We start from the raw sequence: 21,225 nt of genomic DNA on the forward strand, positions 1-21,225 counted from the left end.
TATAGTATTCTGCCAAGAATCAGTGGGGATTGGGACTCACTATTAGGAAGGGTTTCAAAGCCCTCAACAGTTCCTCTTTTATAAATGTTTGGCCTAATTCGTTAGCTAGGATCAGAGAGAGGACAGGTAACAAATGAAGAATTTTTGAAATACGCTTGAGTCATATTCTGCCTCTGAAATGAAGCATCTAGATACTATGATGATTGGCATGCTGTAAATACGATAGATAGATAGATAGATAGATAGATGGATCAGTAATAGGCAAAAAATCCCCCTGCTGTATGTGTAGAATCATTTGTGATATCTCTTACAGAAGCCCTTTACATGGTTGGGTTAGCAGAACATTCATTATTGCATGTTAGGAAGCAAGCTAATAGTTTGTTGATGGCACGGTATGAATGAGTTTTGAAAACATGGCTGAATTCTGACATGTTCAGGAGTCAGAGAGTTTTGGTAGGATGGGACAGTGTCTTCCTGCTTATGGGTACAAATAAGGCAACAAACTGCTATGTTTCAAAATTATACTCATATATATTAATGTTCTGATTTTTAAAGGGACTGAGCTCTGCAGCTCCAAAAGCTGTTGTGAGATTGTGCTCTGCACTTCTGAAAATCAGGCCATAATATCTTAATGGGCGTCTCACATTGCCTTTTACTATGGCTACACCCCATCCTGAGAAAGGCACTAATATGGCCACTGCCCACTTGGGAAGTTGTTATGTCCATGTCTATCATGCCCAATACATGCACATGTACATTCCTGTTCCTTTCATTTCTCAGGTGGCTTCAAGTCACTCTGTTCTGGCCTTAAGCCTTATAACTAGAACCCCCCCAAAGTTCAGATCCAGATAAAAAAACATGGGTGTCCAGAGCCATGCTTTTGCTTTGGGCCCATCTCTATTTAGAAAACTACCTTGGCATACTGAACTCACCCAGAAATGCACTGCCACTTTGTTGTTTAAATATTGCACTTTTTTTTTTCATTAGAGAAACTTTACAGAGTGGAGAGTGGCAAAGGAGTTAGACCCTTCCGCCCAGACCTGATCCTAGAGACTGCAGGAGAAGGGGAGCTGGAAGTAAGCCTACACTAAAGGAAAAGAGGAAATGCTTCTAGCCAGGCCAGAAATGGCTGGTGTGGGAGGATGAAGGCTATACACACTGTATGTTCCAATGCTGTGGCCTTTCAGGAAGAAAAAATGTCCCATAATTAACATCAGTGCAGTGAAATGTAATTCACTGGACTTCTTTCCTCCTCACTCCAGTGCCCACAACACAGCATTTCCTTCTTCTGCACCTGGTGGCTTCCAACAACTACAACATGTGTTAAGGGTGGGTCTTTCTGAATTCACATGGTGTCCAGTGGGAGGCGTTTGCCAATCCACTGGAAAAGAAAAAAAAAAAAAAAAGCAAACAAATCACAGGATATTTTCCCCACTTTTAGAATTATTATTTTTTTATTGCATTAAATTTTTGATGGGACGTATGGGACAAAGAAGACCCCTTTTTCATTTTAAGTAACACATGTATGTTTAGTATGGCACAAGTGTCTGTTCGTCCTGACCAGATGCATCAAGGGGAGGGAGTTTTACCCTTGTCTGAAGCATCAGCTATTAGCCAATTCTGCAGGTGGGATAACTGGGCTAAGTGATTAATCATCTGATTCTACATGACAAGAGCCCAGATACTGGACTTCATTAATGGATCGTCTGATCCAGTGTGGCAAATCCTATATTCTTAAGTGGAGTGATTTATGGGGTCTATGTAACTATTTGGGAAAGGGCTACTCTTATATTTTGACAACACTTTCAAACAGTAGTACAGTATTAATTTCTATATTACAGTAGTATGTCTTTAAAAATGTTGATATTATTAAACCACAATAATCATTAAGCACTAGAGTGGATATCTCAGAGGACTGGTAACAGCATGACTTTTTATCTCTGAGTCACCAGTTCCAGCCAGGACCCAAGCTCAGGGAATTGGGGATGGAATTACTAAGGCTTTCACTTCTAGGTCAATAATTACAGTCTGGTACCAGGTTGGGGGATTGGATCCTTTCATTTGGCTTTCATTTATGGACCACTGATTCAAATTCTGTTCAGGTTGGTAGTCATTACTGAATGTCAGTATCATCTGGCTGCTGACCAGTGGCTAACGTGAAGTGAGTGTTGCTGTAAGGTGCCTATAGTGAATTCCCTGATCACAGATTCATAACAATTGGTCACATTTTAATAAGTTACTGGCCAAGAGGGATGGGAGAGGAATTCCATATTGACTATGAACAGATCCTGGTCTTGCTGTTTAACCCTATTACCATTCTTTGCAACTACTCACCTGAATTTCCCCGGGGTTGTACATTCTCAGGTGTGTATGCTTGTAAAAAGTTGCTGGGAGGAAGATCCAGAGAAAAGGCCTGACTTTAAGAAAATTGAGAGCACTCTGGCTAAAATATTCAGGTAAGCACTGTGTTCCAAACTCCCAGCTACTTGGAAGCTGATAGTTATAGGTGTGTATTCTGATGCAACATGACTCAATCAGTGGAAAAACAGAGCTCACTGACTGGGGCAGGTGTGGGTGTGTGAGAGAGATGATCACCCAGAGCCCAAATTATTACATTGTGTAAATAGGGACTACCCAAGTGTCCGATAATGGGTCATGATGTCCAGGTTTCAGGAAATTAATGGAGTTGGATATTCTGGGGATGAGATGATTAGAAAGTTTAGATGACTTGTTTTGGTGATATTAATGGATTCAGATGACCACAAAGTGAGGTGATTGAAAAGATCAGGTTACTCAGAGTAAGGTAATTATACGGTTTGAGTGAAATGAGTTCCCTGTCATACTTTTTCTAATCTAGTTATTTAAAAGTCCCAAGCAATGGGTTTTCAGCCACTTCCATTCAGAGACTATTTCACAACTTTTAAACCTATCCCCATAAGTCTGTCCCACCAGCCACATGCTTATATTTTTGTTGCTCTTCTCTGAACTTCTTCCAGATTGTCATTATTGTTCTGATAATGTGGTGTCTGTAACTGAACACAACATTCCAGATGAGGTCACACCAAAGAAGTGCAGAAAAATAGTTAGATTCACCTCCAGGGGCATGGAGGAACACACAATTCATGCCCAACAACTGCAGCGGCAGCTGCATTAGAAGGGGGCTTACCCCAGGGGAGGGTAGTTGGTTCCACTGTCACCTTAATATGGATGTTTTGCTTGGGGAAAAGGCAGTTTTAAAATCCAACCAGGGCTCCATCAGAATCCGAATTATTGGATCTTCAAGTCATCTTGGCCCCATCCATTTCATAGGCTGCATCTGCTAGCTCAGGACCCCAAGTGAAGCAGAGATTATGACTGGCTTGTGCTATATCATCTCTGCTTCTGGCAGATGGTCCATTGATGGGAGTCTTCAGTCCAGGTCCCACCAGTGGAAACCAGCAGATCTCAATGAGTGAATGTGACCCACAGCCTGTTACTTCCCCGTTTGGTGATAAGATGCCATTGCAAAGGCAGCCCAAAATTGCATTGGCTTTTTTGGTGCTATATCCCACTGCAAATTCATATCTAATTTGCTGCCTCTTATCACCTCTAGCTCCTTCTCAGGATTCTTGCTTTCCATGGTACTCTCTCCCATTGAATATTTGTGTCTCCGGTTATTTTAAGTGACCTGAAACTGTGGAGATTAGCAGGGCCAGGAAAACTGGGGCTCAGAAAATTAGCAAGACAGGGTTATCTGGGTGGGCCTCAGGCCTTTATGCCTTAAGAATAAGACCTTTGCTAAGAGGTGAAATTATGAGCTTTGAGCAATTTCCATTCTAACTGCAAGTGTCAAGGCTCCTTCCCCACTCTGAACTTTAGGGTACAGATGTGGGGGCCTGCATGAAAACTTCTAAGCTTAACTACCAGCTTAGATCTGGTCCGCTGCCACCACTCCCAATGTGCTAATTCCCTTCCCTGGGTAGCCTTGAGAGACTCTTCACCAATTCCCTGGTGAATACAGATCCAAACCCCTTGGATCTTAAAACAAGGAGAAATTAACCATCCCCCCTCCTCTCTCCCACCAACTCCTGGTGGATCAAGATCCAACCCCCTTGGATCTAAAAAACAGGGAAAATCAATCAGGTTCTTAAAAAGAAGGCTTTTAATTTAAAGAAAAAGGTAAAAAATCATCTCTGTAAAATCAGGATGGAAAATAACTTTACAGGGTAATCAAACTTGAAGAGCCCAGAGGACCCCCCTCTAGCCTTAGGTTCAAAGTTACAGCAAACAGAGGTAAACACCCTAGTAAAAGGTACATTTACAAGTTGAGAAAACAAAGATAAAACTACCACGCCTTGCCTGGCTGTACTTACAAGTTTGAAATATGAGAGACTTGTTCAGAAAGATTTGGAGAGCCTGGATTGATGTCTGGTCCCTCTTAGTCTCAAGAGCGAACTCTCTCCAAAAGCAAAGAGCACAAACAAAAGCCTTCCCCCCACCAAGATTTGAAAGTATCTTGTCCCCTTATTGGTCCTTTGGGTCAGGTGTCAGCCAGGTTACCTGAGCTTCTTAACCCTTTACAGGTAAAAGGATTTTGGAGTCTCTGGCCAGGAGGGATTTTATAGTATTGTACACAGGAGGGCTGTTACCCTTCCCTTTATAGTTATGACAGCAAGGAAGCCACACTCTGAAATAACCTTCTGTATTTGCCCTTGTCCTGCCAATGTGCTTTCTTCATCCTTTTCCCAACCACTGTTTCCAGTAACTACCATAGTCAGACCAATGAAAACTACATGGATACCTTGATCCGGCGTCTGCAGCTGTATTCCCGGAACCTAGAGCATCTTGTAGAGGAGAGGACGGAGCTATACAAGGCAGAAAGGGACAGAGCGGACAGGCTTAACTTCATGCTGCTCCCACGGTGAGTGTTGACCAGCAGGGGTTTCCATGCAGTAGGAAGCGTTCAGTATTGACTGTGAGGCCCACTGGTGTGTAATGCATCAGAATCATTGTGGGAGGCTCCAACCACAGTGAGCATGAAGGCGTGAATAATATTTGCTCCACAGAATAAATTGTAACAGTTCACAGTGCTTGCCTCCAGAGATCCAGGTCAGACAAAATGGGCTAAATTATTCTGTGAGTTATAACAAGTGACTAAAAGCAGAATTTGGCCCATTTTCATTCTTTTTTGCCTCTGATTGGCATTATCACCTTTCAAATGAGCTGTAGAACTTAGGTCCTGAACTTGTAAGGTGATTAAAGATTCCATGTCTTTACCATTTAGCCTTTACTGACTGTTAACCCACATTAGGACACTCCTCTCCTCTTGAGGTGATAGATTTGGTTTGGTTCTGCAGGGCTCTGATTGAAAATGCTGTTTTGCCAGCAGACCATAATATTCATGGCTTGGTTGAACTTTATAATGATTTTTTCGTCCACAGCTATTAATACAGTTTCCCCAACATGCTCTTTCATACACTTTTTTCATCTCCTACGCTGCCATGGTTTACAGATGACTTGCAAGAGGGGAGCAAGTGGGGTGACTGCTAGAGCACTTCAGGAGGAAGTTTTGTGCGAATTAAACTAACTGGAACATTAAGAACTTTTACAGTTTTATGATGCCATGGCTGTGCAGGAGGCAAAGAAAGATTTGTTTGTGGAAAGCTAGCTGAGAGCTAGCTGGCTGAAGCATCATAGACATAAGATTGAAGTTGAGGTTGAGTGGGTTGAGGGAAACTATCAAAAGAATTTGCAAAGATTATATCAGATCCCCAGATGGAGGGACAGCCATTTATGGAAAATGTTGGTAATATGGGTGTTTTGTTAGACTGACGACTGCTCCAGGGTGCTTTGCTAGAAGCTATAGCCAAGAGTCTTGTATCTGGTGAGATGAATAGGACAGTTTCTTTCAGATGCAGGCAGACCTCACCACCATTGTTCATGCTTCTGTCACTTTCAGCCTAGACTACTCTAATGAGCCATACAGGGAGCTACATCTTGATATCACTTGGAAAACTGAAGCTGGTGCAGAATGCAGTTGCCTGCTTAGTGAGTGGAATTTCACATTAAGAGCACATAATGCTGGTGCTCTGGGATCTGCACTGGCTGCCTGTTGGTATCCAAGTGGAGTTGAAGGGTTGGGTTTCACCTATAAAGTACTAAATAGTTTGGGACTTGGTTGCCCATGAGACCACCTCTCTCCCTAAACTGTACTGCTGCAATTGTGGTCAACAGAAGACCTTGTTACAGAAGAAATGGGGCTGTCAACAGGTCATTCTCTGTGAAGTCTGATCTGCTCTGGATCATGCTTCTCACCTGGTCTGCCAGATCAGCTAGCTTTCCAGAGAAGCTATGTCACAGCTTGCCAGGAGCAAGGCATCTTGTGCCGTATGCCTTTGCTAGATGAGTAACAGTTAGTTGAAATTAATTTAAAGAAATGGCCACCTGGGTTTTTAAACTCTCAATAAAAATGAAGAGTTTGTTGCATGATTAAACTGAAGGTGAGGTCAAATTGTGAGCCCCTGACCTGGTCATGGATGGTTTGGGTTAACACTGGGGAGCTGCTCTCCTGCTCCAGCTTCCCCACATGCTCCCTCTTAGCAGAAGCAGACAGGTGAGTCTGATTGTTGACTGCCTCCTCGGGGCTCTTCTAACTACTGAAGGACCAAGTCTTATTGGTTCTGCCAGTACCAGAGCCTGAGTGGCTTCTCTAAGCCGTGCTCAGAGATCTGCGCTCATGGCCCCTCTTTCCCAGGTGACACTCTGCCTTTGGGCAGATTTGTCAGGGTGGTGATGCATTCAGCACGGGGGCAGGGAAGGCCTGGTATACCCCATCACATGCTACAAGGTCCATTTGTAGATGAGGTGGATGGAAAAAGTGAGAGCAATGTAATTTATGCTTGTATTTGATATTGTGATTTTAATTTGTTGTGAGGACACTCAGAGCTTTAAATGTGTGTCTGTTGGTATTAGAGTTATAAATCAAAGTACATTCATAAACATAACTGAATGTCACTGTTTACATGAATGGGGATGGGGTCAGTGTTGGTGGTCCTAACAAATTCCAAATTGGAGAATTATATTCTGCTAATCTAAAATCAGCCTGCTGTTTCATTTGGAGAAAGTCTTTGTTCTTTCTAAAATGGAAGCATTGTTTTTCTTATCTGCTACTAATGAGTTGCCATATTCTGTCCCAGAAATTATTGTATTTCAGTTAGGGTGACCAGATGTCCCGATTTTATAGGGACAGTCCCGATTTTTGGGTCTTTTTCTTACATAGGCTCCTATTACCCCCCACCCCATCCTGCTTTTTCACACTTGCTGTCTAGTCACCCTAATTTCAGTAGTGGATGAAATAATCCTTATACCCACAGTGTGTAAAGTGCTTTGGGATCCTCCAAGATGAATGATTCTAGAAAAACATCAAATTATTATCATAAAAGTCGTCTACCATTTTGAAAGTTCTCACTTGCAGTTTATTTACAGATATTCTCTATCTTTTAGAAGATGGAGGTTATCCTAACACTGATCCTGTATTTCTTTGAATCAGAGAATCAAAGGCTGCTTCCACCTCTCCTCTGTTCTATTTCCCCCATTCACCCAGCTCAGCAGATGGTAAATTTGCAGGGCTCCCAGTTCTCTCTGCACTCTACTCTTTCTGATTCCCCATACAGGAACTTTGGGGAAAATGTATAGCAGAGAGGGAAAATGTGACATTGTTTGCACAGACAGAGATTCAAAGTTTCGACAGAGTTTGTCAGCTACCTAGGAACTGCTCTGACTGGCCAGTGCCCAGGAAGTCCCTGTCTAAGGCCCCAATTCAGCGCATCACTTAAGCACATGGTTAAAGTTAAAATTATTTGCTAAATCAGAGCCTGAACTAGGAAGTATCTGCAGAGACTCAAAGCCCCCCACTCCCGCTCTGATCTAAAATTAAAATACTTAATAATTTAAAAGATGGGAGAAAAAAATCCAGGCTTGGTCTACACTTAAAAGTTAGGTTGACATAGCTACATCAGTCAGGAGTGGTGAAAAAACCACCCCCGTGACCGACATAGCTATGATGACCTAATCCTCAGTGTTGACACAGCTATGTTGATGGAAGAATACCATTGTTTAGGGAACTGGTATTCCTACACCAACAGAAAATCCCCTTCAGTTGGTGGAGGCTGCATCTACGCTACAGGGTTATGCCGGCATAGCTATGGCTATTTAACTATGCCGGTATAGTCTCCGTAGTGTAGTCCTATCCCAATTTCTTATCTGTAAAGTGTGGTTGAGTGGAGAAGGGTGGTATTGTGGCAAGCCCTTTCTGATTCACCTGTAGTTAAGATTTGTAACTGAAGTATTTAAATTTGTCTTGCAATAGATGAGCACTTTCTAGCTTATGCATGTCTCAGCATGACCAATAAAATAACTGATCTATTTGAATGCTAATGATGTTTAAGAGGGTGGTTTGCCTAGAACTGGCCAAACCTGTCCTCAGTGTATCTAGGTGTCACATCTGAAAGACTTACAGGAGGATGCTAGAGGGAGACCTGTAGGTGCCATGTGCGAACAGAGGGCTAAACAACCTGGAGATAATTTGAAACATCATGAATTCCCAGACTTCATGTAATCATTATACATGATGATGGACAAACTGATTGAAAAGCTAGCTTGAGGATGGAATGAGGTCCTTGGGAGTACAGTGAACAATCATTTCACAACATGAATTTAATACCTATTTTTAAGATGACTTTTCAGTTAATTAGGTGACATAACCAGTGAATTTTGAATGTAGTGTTTACATATCTTTAGCTCCTTTCATCCTGAAGGATCCTGAAGTTTTTTACAAGCTTTACAAATGATATATATGGGAATCAATTTACCTTCTACAGAAATGCAACCACCTCTGTGGTGGCATATGGCAGCAGTTTCAACAGCAAACAACACCACTAAGGTCTTGTCTACATAGGGAATTTAGTGTGGAGTAAACTAGGGTGTGAATTTAAAGCACACTCTCTATTTTGCTCCCCATGTAGACACTCTTATTTTGCACTAAAATGGTCTTTGTGTGCTTTAGTTTAATATACTTCCAAAGCTCTAGGATGTGAAGAATGACAGACTGCCATTGACAACTGAAATGGGAGTGGGAATTCAGGGAGGTAGAATGTAATTAACCAACATGGAATTTGGCCAGGACACCAAGCCAAACACCCCCAGTCTTGTCAAGAACAAGATGTACAGAGAAAGTGTATGTGTACAAAAGGACATTGAAAACTGGATTCAACTTCCAAAGCTGTCAGATGCTCACCAGACAGATTGGAACTAAGTAGAAAGAAGTATGGCTATGTCTACACAGCCCCGCAGTTTGCACGATGAGGGTGTGAATTGAAGCACACTCTTGTGTGTTCTGCTTTAACTTCTCCATATGGATGCTGCAGGCGTGAACTAACTACTTCACATTAACATAGTCCTCTTTAAACAGGACTAAATTAGTACAAACTAGGTACCTTTTAGATTGCACCCACAGGATCCACACAGGGGAGTTACAGCATAGCACACAAGTGTGTGCTGCAATTCACAGCCCCATAGTCGAAACTGTGGGGCCATGTAGACAAGCCCTGTGTCTCATTGGCTTTAGTGTGCACAATTCCAAGCTAGAGACTTGAAAGCAAGTCTTGGAAGGAGACTGCCTGCCTGATCCAGTCTTGTCTCTGGATTTTCTATTATTATGTATAGGGATGCATAGCATTTTACAAAAAATAAGAAAAGTCTCTTCCCCAAGGAGTTTACAATCTAAATAAGAGCTCATAATCTAGAAAGCTCTTGTAGCCAGAAATGCTAGCGTGTCTGACTTTCCAAGTGCCTGTTGAACTCATCACCAGAATGTTGGTTTGTTTACTTATCAAACCTCTATTTCTGGAACACTTACTGCTGTCAGGTCTAGGAGGCTGAGTTGTCCTCTAAAGCAGAAGGTATATTTATCTCCATTTCCCTTCCACCTTTCTTCACAGGCCAGTGGTAAAATCTTTGAAGGAAACTGGGCTGGTAGAGCCAGAGCTGTTTGAAGCAGTCACCATCTACTTCAGCGACATTGTCGGCTTCACCACGCTATGCCAATACAGCACCCCCATGGAAGTGGTAGACATGCTCAATGACATCTATAAGAACTTTGACCACATTCTCGACCATCATGATGTTTACAAGGTGAACAGAGCCTCACTTACACTTAAATAATAATCAGGGTACATAAAACATCACAGACAGAGTAATTGGGAATAGAATTTGGTAACAAAGGCTCAAAACCAGTATGCTAAGTAAAGACAAATGAGAGAAGTACAGGCCAAAATTACGTCTCTCTAATGTGCTTCACATAGCTCTCTGTAAATGGTTTTTGATACCAAGTGGTCACAGATTCATTACCTAGAATGCTGTGTACTGAGCACTTCACTACCAGAAAGATGTCATCTAATTGGAAGGAATTTGGCAACCCTTCACTTTCAAAGAAGAGATCAACAAGATGACTCTAAGAGGCCTTCTCCATCTGCAATTTATATAGGGTGACCAGATGTCCCAATTTTATAGGGACAGTCTCGATTTTGGGGGCTTTTTCTTATATAGGCTCCTATTACCCCCCACCCTCTGTCCCGATTTTTCACCCTTGCTGTCTGGTCACCCTAAATTTATATGCATCTTCCAATAACTGGGAATGGTAACTGTTAATCATGTTTCCACAGGTGGAGACCATTGGTGATGCGTACATGGTAGTGAGTGGCTTACCAAAGAGAAACGGCAACCGCCACGCAGTGGACATCTCTATGATGGCACTGGATATCCTTAGTTTCATGGGATCCTTTGAATTACGACATCTTCCAGGCCTGCCTGTTTGGATTCGCATAGGGATTCACTCTGGTATGGGGTCATGGCATCTGAACATGAATGACATAGCTATTCTATCTAGATCAAAAAGAAAACAATGGTTAAAAGTGCTCATGCTTCATTATTCATAAATTGATTCTCTGTGAGGACTGTGGTATAGCATGACACACAACTGGCCAGAAGCACTGTCAGTCGCCTTCCTCGAAAGCATCAGGTATAAAAGACCATTGTTGGAGGAAGGGCAGTGGACTTAAATACACCATTGGCTTGCTCCCATACCATTTAACAACCCCATCTCTGTGAGGTTGGTAGCTGAGCAAACCAACCTCTGTAGTTCCTTATGAGATTGAGCTGGTGACATTATACCCACCTGAGTCCTTAGAGACCTTTCCTCCCCCACTGAAAAGCAGGCCTACATTAAATGCTTTTGAGGCAAATGTTCTCACCAGGCCCACTTGAGAATCAATTTTTGATTTACTTTATTAGTGTGGCATTGTGGATAATTCAAAAGAACCCAAGTACTTGGGGAAACTTTATCTTTTTATTTTTGCTTGTTTCGGTACTCTGTTGTTTATGTCCATCACCAGAGAAGGAATATAACAATTCATTTATTTGGGAAGGCCCTAAAGACATCACCAGAAACTTCTCCATAATTAAGTTAATTCTTTCCATCCCCTGCTTCCAGAGCTGACACTTAGGAATTATGCTAATACTTCTGCATTTTTGTCTGTACAGAAATATATTCAAATAGTACTTTTAATATATTTAATACATTTAATATATTTTACAAGCTGAACAGAGACAGGCCTGGTCTACACTTGGATGTGAGACCTCCAGACACTGTACAAAGTGATGTAGATAGTGCTTTCAGTCAGTAATGACCCCAATGCCGCTGCTCTGCTACTAGAAGTGCCATCTTCCAGATGAGACCACTCACCCACCCAAGGACACTAACAGATAACACCCAAAGTTCTGTTGGCATCACGCTAATTCCTAAGTTTCAGTTTCTTTCTGGCATGTCTGAGACCTCAAGGGCTTCTCTGAATCCCCATGGAATAACAGCCTCTCTGTCTTCCTCTTTCTCTGCCCTGTCCTCTGCTTTCAGGTCCATGTGCTGCTGGTGTGGTTGGGATTAAGATGCCTCGTTATTGTTTATTTGGAGACACAGTTAACACAGCTTCAAGGATGGAATCCACAGGTTTACGTAAGAATTGAAGCTCACCTCTCTGTGTAATCTGGCAGTAGGCTAGTTGTGCGCTCAAATCTAGAGTTCCTTCTCCAGCCAAGCACAACTTTATCATCAAAGCGTAGACGTTTAAAGATAGAAGATCAAATTGTCCATTCCTCCACTCCACCCTGGAAAATGCAGGCCTATTCCTAGTTCTTGCTTCCTAGTTGATGAAGGGGGTAGGTGCCTGGTTGGCTCAGTTCCTGTGGAACTGGTGATTTTAATGCTGCTGAGATTAAATTTAATTGTATTTATTATATAATTGATTATGTTTGGGCGCCTGGTGACTTGGATAGGCATCGTTATTATATTAAATATAAATAAATAAATATCCCACAGTCTAATAGTTTTGCAACTAGGAATGTTTCCTGAGAGCCAGCCTAAATTTTCTTCCCTTTGCTCAGTTTCTTCCCATTCCTTCCCCTTTGTGATATTTACCCTTCCCCCACAAATACTGTTATCACTTCTATCCTGAGGCATTGGTTGGTCCAGCTATAATTATTTAGTTGTTTTAGACTTTCCTCATATATAATGCTATGTGATGGAGTAGTTATTTTTGGGTTCAACAATATATGGGTAGCTTTAATGTCATTTGCTCACAGAATGAGTCCTAAGACATAAATGACAATTAGATATACCTCTGCCATAGCACAGGTTTTCACAGAAAATGAACAAGTTCATGCATTGTTTCCGAATCAAACATTTGTTGCTTGTTTGTTTATTTTTAGCTTTACGGATTCATGTAAGTGGGTCTACTATCGCCATCCTGAAGAGGACAGACTGCCATTTCCAGTATAAAGTGAGAGGAAAGACTTACCTGAAGGTAACATATACCATGCCTACAAACACACAGGAGTGAAACTTATCTAAAGGTATCATACACCTGAGATGTTCACCTATCTTAGACAAACAGCAGGAGACAAAGAGAGACATATCTGTTGGTAATACAGGCACAGAGTGATGGAGACACCACTCTAGAGTTAATATAGCCATTGAAAAAGCATTTGAAGCATAAGTCAAGGCAACACAGATGTCCGGGAAGTACTGTAGGTGAAACATATCATTGGTAATAAAAATTTGGAGAGGAGGCAGTGATGAATGGGCCTGGTGGGAGAGGACTATTAATTTGCTCACCTTTGCTTTGTTACATTTATTTGTTTCAGTTTATAAAATTTGATAGATGCCCATCCTATGCTCTGGGTGCCTATTACATACAGTAAGCAAAGACAATACAACAATCATATAATACAGTATAACATAAAATATATAAATCATATATTGTGCCTATCTAATCCCTAAATTGTGCTTCTTTCTTCTCTGACAAATTAGGGCAAAGGAACTGAGATTACCTACTGGCTGACGGGGGTGAAGGACCAGCAGTATAATCTCCCAACACCTCCTTCTGTGTAAGATGTTCTTTATTTGTGGGAAGGGAGAAAGAAGCTCTCAGGCCTTGCACTTCAGCCTTCACCAAAAGTGCTGAAGTGCACTTCTCCCCTCAGAATTTTTAACTTACTATACTTTTTGGTATTCCTTGGGCTCATGTCAAGGACATAGGTGCTAACTTTCTCCGGCGCCGGTGGGTGCCCACGCCCCTCCTCCCCCGGCCCTGCCCAGACTCCACCCTTTCCCCGCCCCTGGCCCCGCCCCCATTCCAACCCCATCCCTATCCCCAAAGTCCCCGCCCTAACTCCGTCCTCTCCCTGCCCCTATTGGATCCCTTCCCCAAATCCCCGCCCCGGCCCCGCCTCTTCTCCCAGCACGCTGCATTCCCCCTCCTCCCCCCTCCCTCCCTCCCTGCCCAGCGAATCAGCTGTTTCACAGCGCAAGTGCTGGGAGGGAGGGGGGAGAAGCAGGACGCGGCAGCGCGCTCCGGGGAGGAGGCGGAGGTAAGCTGGAGCGGGGGGGCGGGGAGCTGCCGGTGGGTGCTGAGCACCCACCAATTTTTTTCTGTGGGTGCTCCAGCCCCGGAGCACCTACGGAGTCGGCGCCTATGGTCAAGGACAGAGCAGTGTATGTGCATATGAACACATGCAAATATACATAGCTGTGATGGGGCAAGGCCAGATGGCTATAGGAAAGTAGTGAGAAACAGGTATGTTAGCCCCAGGCTAAACAAATCCCTGTTACCATGGTAACCAAATGGCAGTTGCTCCAGGTTTATCAAGACACCTGGAGCCAATTAAGATCCTTCCAGAAAGCAGTGGAGACAGCTAGGTTGATTGGGACACCTGAAGCCAATCAGGGGCTGGCTGAAACTAGTTAAAAGCCTCCCAGTTAGTCAGGTGGGTGTGCATATCAGGAGCTGTGGGAGGAATCTGCGCTGTTGGAGAGACTGAGCAGTACACCCCATATCAGGCACAAGGAAGGAGGCCCTGAGGTAAGGGTGAAGTGGGGGCTGCTGTGGGGGAGTAGCCCAGGGAATTGTACGTGTCCTGTTTCTAAAAGGTCAGCTACCATAGCTGATACTATTAGGGTCCCTGGGCTGGAGCCTGGAGTAGAGGGTGGGCCTGGGCTCCCCCTTTTGCCCCCCCCCCTGATTAATCACTGAGACTGGGAGACAACAGATCCTGTGCAAGGGAGGATAGCTTCTCCTCACCTCCCTTGCTGGCTTATGATGAAAATGGCTCAGTAGGCTGTGATCCTTGCCTCTTGAGAGAGAAGGGCTACGTGGAGGGTCACAGTGAGGCTCGTGAAATCCGCCAGGAAACGCGGGACCCCCGGAGACAAGGACAGAGCTTTGTATGTGTATATGAACACATGCAAGTATACATAATAGCATTAGTTCTGGGATTGCTAATAGGCTTACATACTTTACTGGATCAGGGCCTTGGATGGGAGACATTCAAGGAAAATGCACCAGAAAGGGGTGTTGATTTAGTAGGTGCAGGTTCAGATTGGGGGAGGGGGGGGAACGAGTGGTGGTACTCTCCCAAACTTTACCCCCGTCCGAGCTCCAATCACTTTTAACACTAAAATGAGATGCCAATCACAATAGAATGTGCAGATTTCATTATGTAATTTCCCTTCTTTTTTTCTTGTATGATTTGATCAATAGTGAAACAGTTAATAACATTAACATTAAACTGTCATCACCAACCTTCAGACTCTATACCAAAATGAGATGAACGAGAGCAGTTCACACCTCTTAGTTACCATTTTAGGTTGTCTGCAGACTCAGGCACCTCTTTGTTTATATTGGGTTCTCATTTTGAAGATTAACTTCACAAGCATAAGATCTAGAACAGTGGTCCCCAACCTCTTTCGTCTGGCGGATGCCAGATGACGAGCCACGGAGGACCGTGGCGGCGGACGAGCATCCGCCAAAATGCCGATGACAAGCGGCAACGTCAATAGGCGTCGCCGCCAAAATGCCGCCGAGAAGCAGTGTCATCCAGAGGCGTCGCCGCCGATTTTCGGCATTTCGGCGGCGACGCCTCTGGATGACGCTGCTTCTCGGCGGCATTTCGGCAGATGCTCATCCACCGGCCAGTATGCGGGTGCACTTAGATGCTCCGGCGGGCACCGTGTTGGGGACCCCTGGTCTAGAGACTTAATTTTTAAAAACTTCTAAACAAAACTTCAGTTTCTGGAGCATAAGGGAGGAGTTACCAGGAAAAAATACTAGGTTGATGTCCTGGTTTAATCAGACCCAAGTAGATAAAAGTCTTCCTTTTGAATTAACACTGAGTCAGTTTCCAAAGTCAAGGGGTGTGGTGACAATGAAGTGCTGCCTTTCAGAAGTGACATAAAACTGAGTTCCTGACCACTTGTGGTAATTTAAGATGTACTTTGCTTAATACAAAGGGCATTAGTTCCGGTGACATGATCAAATTCAAGTATGGCTGATTACGTTTTTCCAAATAGTTTCAGTGAGATATGGAGTTCTTCTTCACTTCCTCTCCTAACCCGTTGTGTAGTGTTGCTGTGTACTATTTACGCAGCTGTTGTGATCCACCTCAGAAGTGACTGAGTTTCAATACAGATTGAAGTAATTCCTTTACATACTGTATATGGTAGTTTGTAAATTAGCAATTTAAGATCTCTGATTAGCTATGTCATTTAAATCAACTGGTATTGTTTTTGTTCCCTTTTTGGGGAACAGGTGAATGTTTGTACAACAAATCTCTCAAGAGTGCATGGGATTTTAAACTATCCAGAAAACTTGATGCTCTCTGGTCTGGAAAGACCCTAACAAAAATTACCTCTTACCCCCTGAGAGAAGGGCAGTCTCTTCTGCTTTAGGTAGATATGAATGAATGGGCAGAGTGTTGAACTTGTGCAATGGGACATGACCTAATTCTCAAAACTTTTGCAATAAAAATAATAATTAATACTATCTTACATTTATTTAGTGCCTTTCACCCCAAAAGATCCCATCTGTGGGCTTAGGAAGTGATATTGCTGGCCTACTTTCTTCAGTACATTTCTTTTCTAACTAGGCACTTTTTTTAACCTAAAGAAATTTTTAAAAGAGCAATAGAGAGAATCGTCTTTAGGGTTTTGGCACTCCCTCTGAAGGTGTGTTTGAAGGTGTCCCTCAGACCCTACCCATTGCTATCTGTGATGTTTATGTCTTCACTCTGTGATATGGCACCAGTCTGATATATATATGGGAATTTTTTAATTGTTCTGCATGGGACATACCTGTGAAAATCATATATGTCCCATGAATTTCTGGCAGAGTGGCAATTCTAAGAAAACTGCCACTATTTTGAGAGACACCTGCAGCTGAATATTACAGGTACTTGAAACTGGGTCTGGTCATAGAGTCAGAGCCATAGTCCATTTCAACTGGGTTTGTGAATCCAGTTCAGGTTTTTCTTCTCTTCATTCCAAGTGATTTCACAGACTCTACAGATGGGAGATTGTGATGCTAAAGCAAACTTCTTTGGCAGAGACAGTAACCCATATTGTCAGGAACAGTCACAAGTAGATCCTGAACTGGATTTCTATGTCCACTTGGAATTGATTCTGCTCACAATCTATCTCATTAGTATATTGAGGGCTTCTGGAAAGATGGTAGGATAGAATTGTCTAAAAATGGCTTGTGAACTGAGGATCCTAGTTACCTGTACTGCATGAGTCACTGAAATCTTTCCTCTCCTGCTATTTCCAGGGAGAATCAGCAGCGGTTGCAAGATGACTTAGCAGGGATGATAACAGAGTCTCTGGAGAAAAGGCAATCTGAAGGGGTCCTGGTGCGTGAGCCTTCCCGGGTGGCCAGCTACCGAAAAGGCACCCTAGAGTACCTGCAGTTGGCCACCACAGAAAACTACAGCACCTATCTGTAAAACTGGATATCTAGTGTGACATAAAAACCATGAACAGGCTTTGGAAGATACTACACAGAGGCTGGAGACTGGCACTCTGAGGGAGAGCTGGGGGAAAAAACAAGACTGTTCTCTCTTTGGGAAATGTCTCTACCACTTGGCTTTTTAATCAGTGAATCAGATAGACCCTTTGCTGTAGTGCCAAAATGTAGTTGCCTCCATGCTTGCTGCATCTTCCCAATCACCTGATTGCTTAACCCAGGCACATCCACCCTGATTTGGGGAAAGAGAAAATATCCATTTGAGACTGAAAGATATTGTCTAATATTTTTTAAATGTGATCAGCTGTTCAATGACCCATTTCCCAAAGTCTTCTCTGTAGAGTCTTAATTTATCGGGATTTTAAACTTAGTGTTTAACTTGTAATTTTTTATTTGAAAACAAGTGCATTTATATATTTTTGAAAATATTTAAAATGTATGTAGCTATGGACCTGGATATTTTGCAATTTTGTTTCTTTTGTAATTTCCCCACTGTATATTCTCAAGTGTTTTATTTAGTCAAATTAATCTAGCTCAAAAAATGGTGCCTCCACTGTTTCTCTAGGGATCTTAGTCCAAAGTTTCGATGGTTTCTGAAGCATATCTGAATCTCTTGGGTCTACAGAATTAAGTTGGAAATCTTGCAAAAATTGGCTCTGTCATAATATTTCTCTACTTCTGCTTCTGGCCCCAAAACCAGAAGCACATAGACCACTGCAAAAATTAAAAATAAAACATAACGGAACATAACATAACTCAAAGAGTTTCATTTCAACTTTTGGGTGAAGTTTCATGGGTGAGCATTTTGTTTGGATTTTATCTGAGCTGGCTCAACCATATGCTAAAATCAACACTTACTATCAATTATCCACTTTAGCAAAGAGCCAAAGTACAGATGTGTAACAGAGGAGACAACTGGCATTTCACTGAAGAAATAATCACTAGCAAGCAAGATTTTGGCCAATGACTTTCTCTGCATAAGTGGCTTTCAAACTGTGGTCCACGGACTTGTAAATGTCCTGTACGCAAATAGTGGTCTGCAGGGTTGTTTCTGAACAGTGGTGAAGCATTGGTCAGTATTCAAAGAATGAAGCTTACTGCTTCAGCTGTCATTCAGTCTAGCACTCTTATGGTTTCCAGAAACTTCTTTGACTAAGTAAATGCTTAATAAAACAATAACACAAGTGCCAAACTTGTTCCTTGAGCAGCTGCTTGGTGTCTTTCTTGATCATGTATTTCTCTGATTTAAATCCAACAGTGATTTTTTTAAAACATAAAAATTGAAGGAGGAGCAAACATACATTAGGACAGAATTGAAGTGCTAAGTTTCCTGGAAAAATGAGAGCAGTAGCCGGGGCTGCAGGCATCAAGGGACCAGTATTAATGTAAAATCCTACACTCAGGAAGAAGAAATAAACACCACAGAAACAACTTCGGTATATAACCAAGCAACCATATGGGCCAGATTGAACTAAATCAATTGTAATATTGTATTCTGACTACTAGTTTAAAATTACTTTTCTTCCCTGTATTATAGCATTATAGTTACTACAGGGAATGGGGAGGACTTGGATGAGAATGGAAGAAGACAGTAGGAGTGCCAAAAGATGGCTTGTCTTTAGAAGTGGTCCATAGTACCAAAATAATAAAAATAAAAATTGAGAACCATTGCCCTACACTTCTGTTTGGCTCTTTATTAAATTAGTTTTAAGTGGGTGAGCAAAGTGGTATGCTCCCTTACTTTAGCGTAGTAGTTTAAATGCCCTGTCTTTCTAAGCTGGATCTTTTTCAGTCTTGAAATATTAACAAAGATAATTACAACACATCCTCCATCCCCTGTCCCGATTTTGCTGCCTGTCCACAGATCTTCATGTGCATGTCTGCACTCCCTGAATGTCCACACATTTCTGCAAGCTGGTATAATATACTGGCTATCTGGCACCACTCTACTTGGTGGAATAGTTGACCTGCTTAAGTCTGTATAACCAAATCACACCCTAGTGACTAGATCACTCAGCACAGAAAAGGTCTAATGTTATTATACTAAACAGAGATTCTCCCTTAACTCAAGTGGCAACGGACTATGTTTTTGGAGATAAATATTATGGGTTCCATCCCCGATGCCTTTCATGTACAGGTTAGCACAGACCCCATATGTGCAGCCACCAATGTATTACATTTACAGTCCCTGAATACAGTTTTTATTAGACCTCTCCTCTCATGCATGGTTGGGGTCATTAATTCCTGCATAAGTCCTTTGATTTAAATAGTTACACCATGCATGAATGGCATGTGTTACTGTGAGTCTCCTGTCCACATATTCCAGTCCTGTGCATTTCCTTTCCACATATATCATGTCAAATTCATATTCATTTACCCTCACTTAAAAATATGCACTCTGTTTCCAATTTGAGTTTGTCTAGCTTCAACTTCCAACCATTGGATCTTGTTATGTCTTTGTCTGCTAGATCAAAGTGCCCTCTACTATCAGAAATCTTCTCCCCTTCTGCTATTTCAATCCCAATTTTCTCCTGCTTGTTTTAAAATCAAGCTGCAAGGCATTGCATTCCAAATGGCTTAGTGAGACATACTTCTGCCCCCAACTGGAGAAGATTTTATTTGCACCTTTCACTTGCTCATTTTAAGTCATCTCACCAAATATAACTTAAAGCTGTCTTTGATCAGAGTGAGAGCCTTGTGTTTTGGTTAATGAGCATCTATGTTTCCTCCTATTGAGTTTGTACATCTGCACTTCCTGTTCATAACCGCACTGCTTGTCTGTATTCCCTTTCCGTTTGTGCATGTGCCTGCAATCCCGTTGGCCATGTGCATCTCTGCATACATTCTGTGTTATGGCATATCTTCATGGATTGAAGATAGTCTGTGGTGGTGGTATGTAGCTCTATAGGTAATTGATTCCAAACATATCTCAGCACAACTAATGTTAGAACACAGTGGCTTCTTAAACATAATACCTTGCTATGGGTTTGATTAGAGTAAATGAGGAACAAATGAATATCCTGCACCCAAGGCAGCACTACAGGATCTTCACTTGGAGATGCTAGAAAATATAGGGAAACCAAAGGAAAGACTAAAATTTGAAATGTTTTCCTTGTTAATAGAACTGCAATAACCTCTTGTGTGACAATCTGAGAGGAATGCAGAGAGAGGTGTTGAAATGAAAGAGCAGCTAGACTCAGAGGGTCCTTTATCACCCTGACGATAGTGCCAACCATGTTTAAAAACTTTTCTGCTATGACAATCAGCTGTAAATCACATATTGGAGCTAAATATAGATATATATTTAACTCATTTCAATATCCCTTCCTTGCCAGTAATGTCAAATGGAGAGAGCATGTGATAAAAGTGAATTTTATGAAGCATGTTTCATAAATGAAAAATCATGAAATATTTCTTTTCAGGCAAACCTAACACTTATGCATTCAGCCTTAGACATTAGAACTCATTTTATTGAAGGAGGAATAGTTAGCCACCGCACTGGGGTTTATCCTCACCTCTTTTTAAGAAGTACCCTGGGACCTTTACTTTTCAACTAGAATAGCAACAAGAACAAAACAGTTTTGCACAAGGATGGTATATTTAGTAGTGCTGCATCCCTGCTACTGCTACAGCACTGCAATATGAGCTTTGGGCATGAGCCAAAGCCTTGGCGTGTGACTTGAACGAGAGATCATCTGATATGAAAGAGCTACCACACAAACTACAGTGACAGCCTTTAAAAGAGTCCTGGTAAGAATGGCAATACTGGTTCAGACCAATGGTCCATCTAGTGGCCAGTGCCAGATGCTTCAGACGGAGTGAACAGAACAGGGCAATTTAT

At 42.2% G+C, this 21,225-nt stretch overlaps 1 protein-coding gene across 1 annotated transcript; it reads left to right on the forward strand.

Moving 5' to 3' along the window:
• Window positions 1–987: 987 nt before the first annotated feature.
• On the forward strand, window positions 988–17,364 carry LOC113405394 (heat-stable enterotoxin receptor-like; the record flags this gene model as incomplete). Its single annotated transcript, XM_026646580.1, has 9 exons — window positions 988–1,076; window positions 2,365–2,456; window positions 4,742–4,900; window positions 9,978–10,170; window positions 10,701–10,875; window positions 11,948–12,046; window positions 12,799–12,893; window positions 13,400–13,476; window positions 17,190–17,364. Coding segments are annotated over 9 exons (1,154 nt in total), but the record flags the coding sequence as incomplete, so codon positions are not given.
• Window positions 17,365–21,225: the final 3,861 nt, after the last annotated feature.

Source organism: Terrapene carolina, unplaced genomic scaffold (genome assembly GCF_002925995.2).
Source record: "Terrapene carolina triunguis isolate 2854851 unplaced genomic scaffold, T_m_triunguis-2.0 Scaffold35386, whole genome shotgun sequence".
Taxonomy (NCBI): domain Eukaryota; kingdom Metazoa; phylum Chordata; order Testudines; family Emydidae; genus Terrapene; species Terrapene triunguis.